Source organism: Leiobunum rupestre, chromosome 11, assembly GCF_980474605.1.
Source record: "Leiobunum rupestre chromosome 11, qqLeiRupe1.1.hap1, whole genome shotgun sequence".
NCBI classification, from domain to species: Eukaryota; Metazoa; Arthropoda; class Arachnida; order Opiliones; family Sclerosomatidae; genus Leiobunum; species Leiobunum rupestre.
The window spans coordinates 24,751,165-24,765,279 of record NC_143394.1 but is presented as its reverse complement, the minus strand read 5'-3'; the positions used below and the strand labels follow the sequence as shown (position 1 = coordinate 24,765,279).

At 39.2% G+C, this 14,115-nt stretch overlaps 1 protein-coding gene across 1 annotated transcript; it reads left to right on the top strand.

The window, feature by feature from the left end:
* Positions 1-1,863: 1,863 nt before the first annotated feature.
* LOC149922032 (uncharacterized) lies at positions 1,864-7,329 on the top strand. The gene has a single exon (XM_090162223.1). It carries the CDS (start codon positions 1,864-1,866, stop codon positions 7,327-7,329), a length of 5,466 nt encoding a protein of 1,821 aa, XP_090018349.1.
* The last annotated feature ends 6,786 nt before the right edge of the window (positions 7,330-14,115 follow it).

Below are 14,115 nucleotides of genomic sequence, written 5' to 3'. Positions count from 1 at the left end.
TATAAGCGTGTTCATAAGAGAGCTATTTATTGGTTTTCCCATAAAACGCAAAAAATATTATTACCAGAAGCATAAGCATATCATAAGGTCCCCATAAGCAAAGGTCTAGGCCAAATTTTTGACGATAACATACCCGTTATTAAGAGGTAAGTATTCAAAATCTGCACCTCCTAGTGGCCACATCCTCAACTAGGCATTTCCCCAAATGAAGTTCACGCGTTGCATGATGAATTCACAGAAGCCGTGCTCGAACGTTTTTAAACTTAGAACATCGCGGGATAAAACTCCGCCTCCAGCCCTTAGCACCATTGCCAAGGCTTATTCACAATTTTATTGCTTTCAAACTTAAAAATAACACTTATCTTTGCAAAATGATTCATCAGAAACTAAAACTGGCTTTTAGAAATAAGAGAACTTGTTATAATCATTAATTTTAAATATTTTAAAAGCCATGGCGTTATAATTAAAAATGAAGCAAACTTTTATAATGAAGAGTCGAGATACTTCATGGCCATGAAGTATCTCGACTCTTCATTATAAAAGTTTGCATCATTTTTAAGAGAACTTGTTTCTGAAGGTATTTATTTTTAAAATTTGAGATTTAGACGCGTTTTGTGGCATTTATCAACCCAAGCGTGTCTGCTCTACCAAGAAAGATAATATTTTAGAAGTAGAAATTTTGAAAACGAAGATGGCGCTACTACCCTATCGTCGTACGTTAATTTTCTTATCTCCAGGACAACGCAGTTAACATTGTTGACCTTTGCTTATGGGGACCTTATAATAGGCTTATGCCAGAAGGTATTCTTCTGTTATTATTATTATTATTATTATTATTATTATTATTATTATTTATTAAACGGGATTATACGATAAGGCCACTGCTCCGTGATCGTCTCGATTTTCCGAATCGAGTACTGACCTTAAAAAGTTGTCTGGTGGGTAATGCACGTCAACTTGGTGACGAGCATACCCAAGGTACCATAAAACACTCGCAACGTGTGCACATACCCCAAGGGTTCGTGCACCATCTTAGCAAGTGCTGTTGAAACTTTCGCGAGAAGTCGCCATTTTTTATTTGTTTCAATTAAATTTGATTAAAGTGTTAAATGTTTAGAGTAATAAATCTTGTATAACGTAGTCAGTAATTTAGTTAATCCACAAAATGTATTTAAAAGTTAGTTTAAAATTTGGGTGTATATTTCGCGGTTCCCTAAATAAAATAAAAATATTGGCTTGTTTCCGGTCCGTTCGAGGGGACTAGTAAAATTGTAACTCGCGTGGAGAAGTGGTTTGGGAGGACGGCCGGAGCTTGTTTCCGGCCAATATCCTGCCAGGCCTCTTCTAGAAAATTCATTTCTTTTGTATGATTGTGAGCGAGCCTATAAAAACTCCAGGCTCCAACATTATTCATGTTCTTTTTCGTTCATCGCGGGGTCTCGTAAATGACCAAATTTTTAGGCGTCTCCAAAAGAGATTTTAGTTAAGCTCCAAACGAGCAAATCTTGTAAATTTGTAATTGTAAATAAAAGTTGTTGTTCAGTTTTTAACTTCAGCATTTTATTCTCAACAATAAGTAAATTCAGTTCGTTCGCGAATAATTTTAGTCGGTCCTGAGTAGATAGATATTTTAGAACTCTAACGCTTTTTCAGTCGGGTGTTAGGGTTAGTATTCGCCGAAAATAAGCTCTCCCAATTAGGGTTAATGTTAATTTTAATTTTAACCCGAGCTACATCCCGCAACATGGTGCCGAAACCCGGGACGCAAGGATAATTTGGACGGTGAACGTGATAATCTACAGGACTGTGGGCTACAACGCGAACGGACATTATTTCGAATAGCGGTAGACATAAAAACGGAAAATGTCTAAAACGGCAAACGGCGACCAATCGGGGTCGAGTGACAATCAATCAGCGGATCCGGCCGCGAAACCAGTGAACAAACATTTAACGGCGAAGCAGCTCAACGAGCTCAACAGGGCGACAGTTCTGCGAGACACTCTTCGTGCCGGCGTCTCTCGTATCATCACACAGTTGGATACGTTATTAGCGGACAGCAATTCCGACAACCAAGAAATCGAAGTCAAATTAGGGCTTCTATCGCAAAAGGAGGCGGCTCTTCAACCACTAGACAACAAAGTTCTGGATCTAGTGGACATCACGGAACTCGACAAGGAGTCAACGGACGCCCAAATGGTACAAGAAAGTATCACGAGCGTCGACATCAAGGCCAACCGGCGCTTGAGAAAGGCGAAGGAGGAAAGCACTTCCAACGCGGACACCATCATCGTCCCCAGCAGGACGGCGAAATCCAAACTACCCGTTCTAAACATCGCAAAGTACAGCGGCAACTACTCGGAGTTCAGCGGATTCTGGAGCCGGTTCGAGTCAGCGATCGGCAGAGATCCGGATCTACTGGACGTCGAAAAATTCTACTACCTGGAATCGTACCTGGAAGGTGAGGCTAAAAGCGTTTTAAATGGTATGAAAGCTTCGGACGCGAATTATAAAGAAGCAGTTAAAATCTTAAAGAACCGATTCGATAAAAAGCATCTGGTAATCCACGACCATATGAATCAGCTTAGCACTTTAAGGCCCGTCGAAGACGCGAAAAATGTTAAAGCACTGCGTAGGTTATTCGATATGATTGAGGCAAATGTACGTAGTTTAAGGGCTTTGGGGGTAGACACGAGTAGAGGGGGGTATTCAGTCTGTCCGACAATCATAAGGTGTTTGCCGGACGAAATTAGAATTAATTACAATTTAACCCGCCAATCCGGCTCGGAATGGGATGTGGATGCCTTAATTGAATTTTTTAGAGTACAATTAGAAGCTAGGGAAACGTCACTTTTTCTGGGCAACCCTCTTGATACCGATAAATCGCACGGGTCTCGCGACCAACATAGGGAAAGAAATGGGAATTACAATAAAGATTACCATAAGCCAAAATTTGATCAGACTAAAGCCAAGGGTAGTCCGGTAGCGTCCGCGTCTGCGTTGGTAGCTGGAGTTCATGAGAGGGAAGGAGCTTACTGCATATTTTGTCAAAATGACAGGCATACCTCGAACGCGTGTAAAAATCATTCTTTAGAAGATAAGAAAAGAATAATAACGGGTCAAAATAGGTGCTTTATTTGTATCAGGGTGGGACACAATGCTAGATATTGTAATTCGAGATTTAAAAATTGTAAATTATGCAAGGGTAGACACCACCAATCAATCTGCTATAAGAATGAGGCAAACATCGCGAAAACGAACCCGACGTCAGAAGGGTTCACGGTAGAAAAAGAAGGTGGGTCGGGGGGAAAAACCGAACCCATATCCGCGCATTCCTTAGTGGTGCCAGTCTCTAGCGGAACAACGGTCCTCCTACAGACCGCCAAAGCTAACGCTAGAAATCCAGATAGTCTAGGAAAGGGGCTAGAGATTCGTTGTCTTTTAGACGGAGGTAGTCAGGCTAGCTTTATCGAAGAGGGTGTTGCTAAGAGGTTAAATTTACCAATTGTCGGAGAACAGGCTATAACTATTCACAATTTCGGAAACCAAAATCCAATTAATATGAAGAGGAGAAAAGTCAAAGTTAGGCTTCAAAACGTAAAAGACCCCTGTAGGTTCGTTGAGATTATCGCTATAGAAGTTCCGTACTTGTGCCAGGCGGTAACTACGGTGAATTGCGAGGGGATAGAAAAAATTCTCAATCATAAGGGACTAGAAATGGCTGATCCAGCGGGGAAGGCCTCCCTGTCAGATGCAAATATTAGCGTTTTAGTGGGTGGGGATCATTACTGGGAATTGGTAACCGGTAAAATTGAAAGGTTTAGTCCCCTCTTAGTAGCCTTAGAGACAACTTTGGGCTGGGCGATACAGGGACCGACAACGGGGTCCCAAGGAGGCATAAATAGTCAGGTTATAACTGTGGCCAAGGTCAGTATCGACAAACAAATTTCTGACACTTTAAGGGGATTCTGGGAACTAGAGTCCCTCGGAATAAACAGCTCGGAGCTTGAAAGCCAAGAGCAGGGCGCGATTTTAGACCAATTTAGAAAAGAAATTAAGTTTGTAGATGGGCGGTACTCGGTGACCTTCCCGTGGAAAATAGAAAAGGGGGTTTTGCCAGACAATTTGTCGTTAGCTGAGAAGAGAATGAAAAGTCTGATTAGGCGTTTTAGACTCGAACCCGAATTGTACGCCGACTACAAGAAAATTATCGAGGAACAATTAGAACACGGGATTGTAGAAAGAGTTCCAGAAGGGGATGGGGGAAAGCCAGGGACATTCTATATGCCCCACCAACCAGTTAGGCGCGCGAGTAGTTCAACTACAAAACTACGCGTTGTTTATGATGGTTCAGCTCACCTTAGGGGGGCACCCTCCCTTAACGAATGTATTTCTAGAGGTCCCAAAACCACCCCGGATATCCTATTGCTTGTCTTAAATTTTAGAACTCACAAGGTGGCTATGATAGCCGACATAGAGAAGGCTTTCTTACAAATTAGTTTAGCGAAAAGCGAGAGGGATTCGGTTCGGTTTTTGTGGGCCAAAGAGGAAAATGGGAAATTAGTGGACGGCAATTTTGAAGTGATGCGTTTAGCTAGGGTTCCCTTTGGCGTAACAGCCTCCCCATTTTTGTTAGCGGCCACGGTAAAATATCACATTGACCAATATAGGAAAACCCATAGAGAGGCCGTAGAGGTGTTAGATAACGAGTTGTACGTAGATGACCTACTAACGGGGGAAGAGAGTGCGGAGAAAGCCTACACGCTATCAAAAGAGGTAACGGACATAATGGGTCAAGCCAATATGAAATTACGAAAGTGGCAAACTAATTCCGATGAACTTAGAGCCCTGTGGGGAGAAGAAGCGGCAAAACCTGGAGCCCGAACGGTATTTGAAAGCGAAGGGGGGCTCGACAGCCAAAAGGTTCTTGGGTTATTATGGGACCCCCAGACGGATAAATTTTCATTCAATTTAGAAGGCTTGATAGGGATCCTACAAAATATTAGATCAACAAAACGTAACGTACTGAGCTCGGTCGCTCAAATCTTCGACCCCCTAGGGATACTAGCCCCATTTACAATTAAAGCGAAATTTATCTTTCAAAAACTGTGGGAGTTGAAAAGTGGGTGGGATGAACAACTACCCCTAGAATTAGATAACGAATTTTCAAAGTGGTGTGAGGACATACCGAAGGTTAGAAGTATCGCTCTCGATAGACATTTTTTTGATGGGTTAGTGGACATTAGCAACGTGCAATTGCATTGTTTTTGTGACAGTAGCACTAAAGCCTACGCCGCTGTTGTCTATGTTAGATATCAAACGAAACATTTTGAAGTAAAAACGTCTTTAGTAACGACAAAAGCTAAAGTTGCCCCCTTAAATCTCAAGACTCTAACGCTTCCCCGTCTAGAGCTTATGGGGTGTGTTTTGGGAGCTAGATTAGTCAAATACGTCAAGGATGTGTTCAAAAGGCACGAAATACAGACCTACATGTGGACGGACTCCACAATAGCGAGGTACTGGGTAAAGGGATCGTCCGGCGAATGGAAACCATTCGTTTCCAACAGGGTAGCCGAAATACAGGGGTTAACTGATCCGGGAGACTGGGCGCATTGTCCGGGAAAATCAAATCCCGCCGATTTACCGACTAGGGGCATGGGCTTAGGTGAACTCAAAGATAGCGAGTTATGGTTCGAAGGTCCCCTATGGCTTAAAAAAGAAAAATCAGAATGGCCCTCAGATCGGGATCTATTAGCTAACACCCATATCGAAAACGATTTAGTGGAAGAAAAACGGAAAACAGTGTTGGCTACCGAATGCGCGGAAAACCCCGGCCCGACTAGCTTAATCGATTTGGAAAAATATAGTTCTTTGAATAAGGCACTTCGCGTATTAGTATATGTTCAGAGGTTTATAGATATGAAAACGAAAGTTAATCACGCCGTAGGACCTATCACGACTGAAGAATTGGCACGAGCAGAAATCAGCTTAGTTAAAAGGGCGCAAAATGACGCATTTTCTAACGAAATAGAAATTTTAAAGGCTAACAAAAGGTTTGGCAAGAACGCGAAATTTGTAGCTTTAAGACCCTTCTTAAATAAAGAGGGCCTCTTGGTGGTAGGGGGAAGACTAGAGCAGTCAGAGTTAAATGAAGAACAAAAGCACCCTATCATATTAGACAAAAATCAAACTATTTCAAAACTAATCGTTAAACGCAGTCACGATGAGGTCTTGCACTCTGGGGTCCAGCACACCTTAACGCAGGTGAGGGAACGCTATTGGATTATTTCGGGGCGTCAACTGGCTAGAACCGTCGTAAATGGTTGCGTAACTTGTAAGAGGTTTAAAGCAAAACCTGGGGACGCCCATACAGCTCCCTTACCTAAAGATCGCGTAACGGAATCGGAACCGTTTCAAACTGTAGGCATTGATTTTGCAGGCCCTATGTACGTTAAAAACAAGGGGGACAATTCCAAGGTTTATATTTGCCTTTTTACATGCGCAGTTACGAGAGCCATACATTTAGAATTAGTGGGATCTCTAACGACCTACGAATTTTTACTAGCTTTTAGGAGAATGATTTCTCGAAGAGGCATACCACACACAATTTATTCCGACAATGGGAAAACCTTCATTAGGGCTAACAAGGATTTAAAAACCATTTGGGAAAATATTAGAAGCGACGAAGTGCGGAATTTCTTCGGTAACAAGGGGATCACCTGGAAATTTATAACTGAAAGAGCAGCTTGGCACGGTGGATTCTATGAACGATTAGTTCGTTCAACGAAAACCACTTTGAGAAAAATTTTAGGGAGATCATCCTTGACCTTCTCCGAGCTGGAAACAGTTTTGGCAGAGACCGAAGCGGTCATAAATTCTAGACCCCTGACATTTGTATTTAATGACGTGGGAGAACCCACACCTTTGTCGCCGGCGCATCTCTTGATTGGCAAAAGGGTTACGTGTCTGCCACCCCAGATAGTTTCAAATAGAAATATACCCAATACACGGGCAAATTTAGTTAGATGGAATAATTATAGAGAAAGGTTAATCGAACGCGTGTGGAAACGTTGGAGGTCCGAGTATCTCTTAGAACTAAGATCGGCGCATCACAGTGCTTTAGCAAAACGAGAAACGGAATTTAAAGTAGGTGACATAATGCTAATACATGAAGACACAATTCCTAAACAAATGTGGAAACTCGGTATAATAACGGAGCTCATAATTGGTCGTGACGGGAAAGTGCGGTCTTGCGTTGTAAGAACTTCAAATGGACACCATATTCGGCGACCGATTCAACTATTGTACGCGCTCGAAATCAAAAATGACTGATGTTGCGAAAGTGTAATAATTATTTGAAAAATACTTTGTATTTTTGGGGGGAGTGTTGAAACTTTCGCGAGAAGTCGCCATTTTTTATTAGTTTCAATTAAATTTGATTAAAGTGTTAAATGTTTAGAGTAATAAATCTTGTATAACGTAGTCAGTAATTTAGTTAATCCACAAAATGTATTTAAAAGTTAGTTTAAAATTTGGGTGTATATTTCGCGGTTCCCTAAATAAAATAAAAATATTGGCTTGTTTCCGGTCCGTTCGAGGGGACTAGTAAAATTGTAACTCGCGTGGAGAAGGGGTTTGGGAGGACGGCCGGAGCTTGTTTCCGGCCAATATCCTGCCAGGCCTCTTCTAGAAAATTCATTTCTTTTGTATGATTGTGAGCGAGCCTATAAAAACTCCAGGCTCCAACATTATTCATGTTCTTTTTCGTTCATCGCGGGGTCTCGTAAATGACCAAATTTTTAGGCGTCTCCAAAAGAGATTTTAGTTAAGCTCCAAACGAGCAAATCTTGTAAATTTGTAATTGTAAATAAAAGTTGTTGTTCAGTTTTTAACTTCAGCATTTTATTCTCAACAATAAGTAAATTCAGTTCGTTCGCGAATAATTTTAGTCGGTCCTGAGTAGATAGATATTTTAGAACTCTAACGCTTTTTCAGTCGGGTGTTAGGGTTAGTATTCGCCGAAAATAAGCTCTCCCAATTAGGGTTAATGTTAATTTTAATTTTAACCCGAGCTACATCCCGCAACAAGTGCAATAGGTACCCAGGATCGGCTCTAGTTGCGTTACATCTTCTCCAAGGCGAGGTTGAATCAGCCTGCTTTCTGAGAGTGCCTCTAGTACCGCACACCTCTTGGCAAACAAAGCATAATCTAGTGGAACGCTGAAGTAAAACATTAAGTATTATGGCTGACAAGTCATTTTCATCAGCTATAACGCCATTAATTCTTGGATCGCAATTGATACAAATACGATCTTCATCACCCGGGTTTTGCACATTATTTTGGGCGTTTTCCATATGCTCTCTAGCTATCGCCGTTCTACAACGTTTCTTTCCGGGTTGACCTCATTTCGAACATTGCAAACAAAACAGTTCACCATTTAGTTATTTGTTATATCCCAATTATATAACCGTTATATACCTTCATCCCAGTATTATGGTATTAAAAACTTCAAAGTTATTTCAACTTCAAAGGAATTTCAACTTCAAAGGTATTTCAACTTCAAAACTTAAAGTTAATTAAAACTTAAAAGTTATTAGCTATACCTAAGTTTTATTATTAATGGAATATGGAAATATCGATAATTTTCTAGAAGAGCTCTGTATAAAATCGCAAGAGTAATAATTGCCTCTATTAGCGCTTATAAGTAATAATGAATGCCTAATGACACGCTTAAGCAGGCAGCGAAATTCGTGCAACTTAGTCTGGAAAGGCAGGAAAAGGGGTACACTTTTCAACTGAAAAACGTACAGAACAGTGATCTTTCCTGACTCAGCTGCAACACGCTTTTTACTTCCGTCCCCCTTTCTGGCCGGACCAATATATAAACTCCATGTATATCACTAGTGACTATATACTATATTATCCATGGGCAGGTGACGAAATGACTTCATTATACGCAACAATAAATCTGAATCTTATATAAGTATTCAAAGAACTGCACTTGAATAACATTTTTTCCAAGACTATGAAAATTAAAATTCAGAATCAGGCTGCCTAATAGCACTGTCTATTTCTCCTTTTCATTAACAGCGAGGGGGATTTCAGCTTCATTAGAGCAAAGATTTAAAAATGTTTATAAGAAACTGAGTTCACAGCTTCAACGATTTAGTGAAACGGACCCGTTTTAGCATTTATTACTTAAAACTAGAGGAAAACCACGATTTAACTGAAGCCTTCAAATAAAAAGAGGAGGAACCTATCTATATATTTTTTAATTCTTAGGAGAAAGCTTTTACACATATTCGCTATATATGTAAAATTTACTTTGTATTATCTTTATGCATGCAAATATTCTTTCAAACGTTAAAATATGAAACCATAAAAACGTTTTTCAAAATTCATATCGGGCCTCTGCAGGTACAAAGCTAGCGCGTTACCAACTTAGCAACTTCTGATAGCGTGCTAATTATTATTTAGTTTCAAGACCAAAAAATGGTATTAAAAATCCCAGATCCAACTACGAGTGTCCAAACTTTAATCTTTGATACTGATCAATCCGTTGGAGCTAGGGAAAAGTGTTTAACTAAGCTTAACCATATATTTCAATTACAAGCAAGTCTATAGAAAGTCAAATCCCATAGAAAGTGTCCTTCTAAGTTTATTAAAATTAAATTTCTAACTTAAGGCTAAACACTTATCATTTTTTATAGAAGGGCATTTTTAGTTATGGACCCTTAACTGGAACTAGTCATTTTTAAATACAAAACTAGAACATTAATACATACATTAATACCATAGATAGGGCTGCTGCTTTCACAATCAAAACTTGCGTATCATTCTATTCATTAAATATTTCCGTTCTTTTAAATATTCTGATTTAACTTCATTTAAGTTTACAAATTTAAAACGAAAGATTTTTCAGCTTACATCTAAGAAATTGTGTTATTAATTTAGCATATTTAAGTAAACTAAAAAATAATTTTGAAAGATTAAAATCTTAATTTATACTTCTACCGCAAATTTAAATATTAAAGTTACCTAAAATTGTCAAAGTGAAAATTTCATCCCTTAAAATACCAGTTCAAATTTTGGTTTAAAAGACTGCATGTATGATTTGATCATATTTGATAGAAGTGCATTTTTAATTATGGAACTAGTCATTTTTAAATACAAAACTAGAACTTGTCGAATTGGGAAATGTTTAGCCTTAGGTTACAACCAAACTGTTTGGTTAAAAATTTAATTTTAATAAACTTAGAAGGGAATTTTTAATTATAAAATTTCAATGAAAGAACAAGAAGAGAGATATACACGTGATTTTGAAAAAGCTCAACTGCAAAATTTTGAGTTTTTTCTGTATAATTGCCCTTTTTGGTCAGTAATGGATGTTTTAATTTTAGCATTTGGAAAGACAAGCAACCCATGGAGTGCCATAACGTACCGTATTGCTCAGGCTTTGGCATGTAGTAGTAAAGCCGCTTACTTGGCTCTACAGAATTTTAAAATCCTTAAATTGCCTAGATGTAGAAGCATGCCGGATAAAATGGCTCATAACTTAGAAGAATTTGGTGTAAATTTGGAAAGAATGAAACGTCAGAAACAATACTATGATGCTTATGTAAAAAAAAACCGGTCGCTAAAGGTTATAAAGAGGCCAAAACTCTGAGGGAGAGTGTAAAGAGTAAACGAATGCGTCCCTCTTTCCCTCTACCTCTCGCATATACCACTCTCTGCGAAGAGGGGATTTTTCCCCTCTTTCGACGCTCTCCCCACTCTCCCTCTTTCGAAAGAGTGGCACTCTCGGAACTCTGAATATTCCACTCTTATTGCTCTTCTGGCGCGTTAAAAAAGGCGCGAAATTCGAATTTCAATATTTTTCCAATCTTTGAAGGGCGGGAATTTGGAATTTCAATATTTTTATACATCTTTAATAAGCCCGGAAATTTCGATCTTCGCTTTATTCTTAATTTTAGAGTACTTGAAATAGTTTAGTGATTTTAAATTCCATAATTAAATAAGTATAAAATGACAATGCCAAAGACAGTTAAATTTATACCTAGTGCACTCATTACACTGACCACAGAAAATTAAATACGCTAAGCATTTCTGGAAATACGTTTTTACATAAATAACCTAATAACCATAAGTATAACACTATTTAGCATTTTCAGCAAATTTTCTTACCGAACCTTCCAATTCAAATGAATTGTAAATAATAGGCCATTCTATAAAACATCGTAAAGGAAATCGCCAAGAAGTAATATTTCCGAAAGCCAGGAACTGCCTGTTACTGTTTTGTTTTTGTGCTTTTTGAAATAATGGAAACTTCTCACCTGTAAACAGAACGTCGTGTTTTTGATGTCAAAAAAACCTACCCGATTAAAAGGAAAACGTTGTTGCATACCGTACAGGTTTTCATTATTGCAAGCTAAATGGTACGTTAACGTCGAAATTTCGAATTGGCAAGGGTATAAGGCTGGTATCCCTTGTCCTCCTACTTTTTCAATTAGTCAGTAGAACCCTTTTTGTGTCATGGAAGGATTGTAGAAGCTGGTGGGTACAAGAACGTCCCTGACGGAATCCTAATTGCGAGGCAGGTATAACGGAATTAACAACTAGGAACGTATTAAAAGCTTCTTGGAAACTATGGATTCCGGTAACTTGCCACTGATAGACGTCGAAAGATCAATACGCTTTCCAGACCCTTTAGAGACTGGAATGACATTAGTAAGCTTCCAACTCGAGAAAGCGAAGACGACGAGAGCGACAAGATAAAAAGCTTCACAAGGGGTCAATAATAGCTGAAGCCATCATCTTGAGAAGTCCATGAGTTATACCATCTAGTCCACAGGCTGAGCCGTTCTTTAATCGCTGTTAGACCAAAGGTACATCTGTTGCGTCAACTGAGGAAAACGAGAAACCATTCTCCGAAGGTCTAAGGAAAGGTAGAGTTAAGTCAGGCTCCAACTTGTGAAACTACGGTAAAAGAAATCTCCAAAGGACATGACAATTGACAATTCTGTACTTCAAATGACGAAGCCGATGGTATCTTGGATTTTGAGCGGATATGGTCACCAATAATCCAGGGGGGACGCTTTGTCCAGCCAAAATTCCCAAATCTCATCGACATTACTTGAAGTAAAAACCATATCCCACGGAGCATAGGACACACTCTCAACAACATCTCCCTCAGACAGATCCTTGTAGTTGAGTATAGTACGACGAATCCGCTGAACTGTTGTATTTATGTTGTGGTATGATGAGTGACAATCATTTACAAGTTAAAATACACTTTATTATTCTGAGTATTAAAAAGTTAAAATTTAGGTACTAAATTCCATTACTTGCCCGGTCAGGGACTGAACCAAAAACGCCCTTTTGCACTTTCAGTATTTCTAAATCCCCTGACGCGTCCTCTAGTGGTAGTGAGTGTAACTAACATTAAGCCGTAGCAGTTAACCCTGGTCTCGTAGTCATAATGGAGAACATCCAGAAAAATGGCACGGATGTTAACTCTCTTTACTTTATATCTTTAAAGGCCGCTTTGTTGCTTATGCTTCAAGTTACTATGGTAACGCGCGCTTATGAGAAAAATCTCTTAGATTCAGTTTTCAACATTACAACGTATAAGATTGTTCTAGTATTTTATCGTCATTAAACTCTTTGATCTAAAGTTAATTGTTAAATTCGTTCATCGCCAAGTCCTTCTAACGAAGCTAACCAACGAAGAGGTCACTCTAAAATTTCAGAAGTGGAATATTTATCCAAAATAGCAATGGGTTTATGAGAAGAAAAGCAACCAGGCTTAATAGATGGCAAAAAAAGACCTATTCGAGGCAACGATTCTTTAACTCTTCACACGGATAAACAGCACGAATAAAAACGCGCGCAATTTAAAAAGTAAGTGACGAAAAATAAGTACTTTAACTCTAAAAAAGAAAACAACGGCGACTAGACGAAAAGAATCGCCCTTCACTGCCGGATTCCAACTATACAAAACCCGAAAACCAAACTATCAGCTTAAAAAACCATTCTACTGAAAACACACTATCAATATGTAACTGCCTACGCACTCATCATGCACCACGATATTTTTAAAAAGGATTTTTCAATAATCCGCTACAACAACGAAGGTATACGATAACGCAGAATATTTTCACGAAGCGGTTGACAGTCCAACGAATTTTGACGACAAAATGCCAAATTCAGACGACTGTCAGGCTGATGACAACGATTCCGTCTCTAATCAGAGCTCAACCATCGAACGCAACCTGGAAGATCTGCTATAGGCCTAGTTGTTAAACGTAAAAAGCATTTACACATTTTCGAAGAGCGTCCTAATGAAAAAGAATATGACTTCTTAATTTCGACTTACCGCCATTACCGGAACCAAAAATAAACCTGTGGGCTAAAGAAGCTACGGTTATTCCACCGAATTATATTCGTAGACCTGATATCACGCGAGCCGGGATTTCATAACCATGAGCTGTACATTGAAACAAACGTTAGAAAGAAACCTGGAAGCGAATATTGCATACCAGTACGAATCTATCTGCTCTATTGATAGCGAAAAAGAAAAGTATCTGATCACGAAATAAAGATTAAGGCTGATCAGAAGATAGCGCGCCGACAAATTTACGTCCAGGAATCTGAGATGAACATGGAGATTGTACACGATTGCCGCTTCCCTCGGAAGTAATCATTACAGGACCTGATGTTTCCAACGATACAGGCGCGTAGGAACGTTTTGGATTTAGGGTGGTACAGTTGGAATATGGAATTTGGCGCCCCTTTTAAACGTGATAAAAATACCCTTTTAGCGCCCCTTTCCAATTTTAAAGGGGGGTACATGGTTCCCCTGTAACCCTCTGTGCTACGCCACTGCAACATAAGTTACGACACCCGTACACTCTTAAAAAGGTTGGGTCAAATGGTACCCAAAATGGGTAAAATTAACCCATAACTATTTGTCCACTATTGCACCTATCCAAGAAGTTGAACAAACCTTAAAATACCCAAATTGGGCAAAAAGTATTACCCAAATGTCGGTCAATCTAAAATTACCCAAAATTTTGGGTAATAAAATACTTGATAAAATATTAACCCAAAAAATGAGT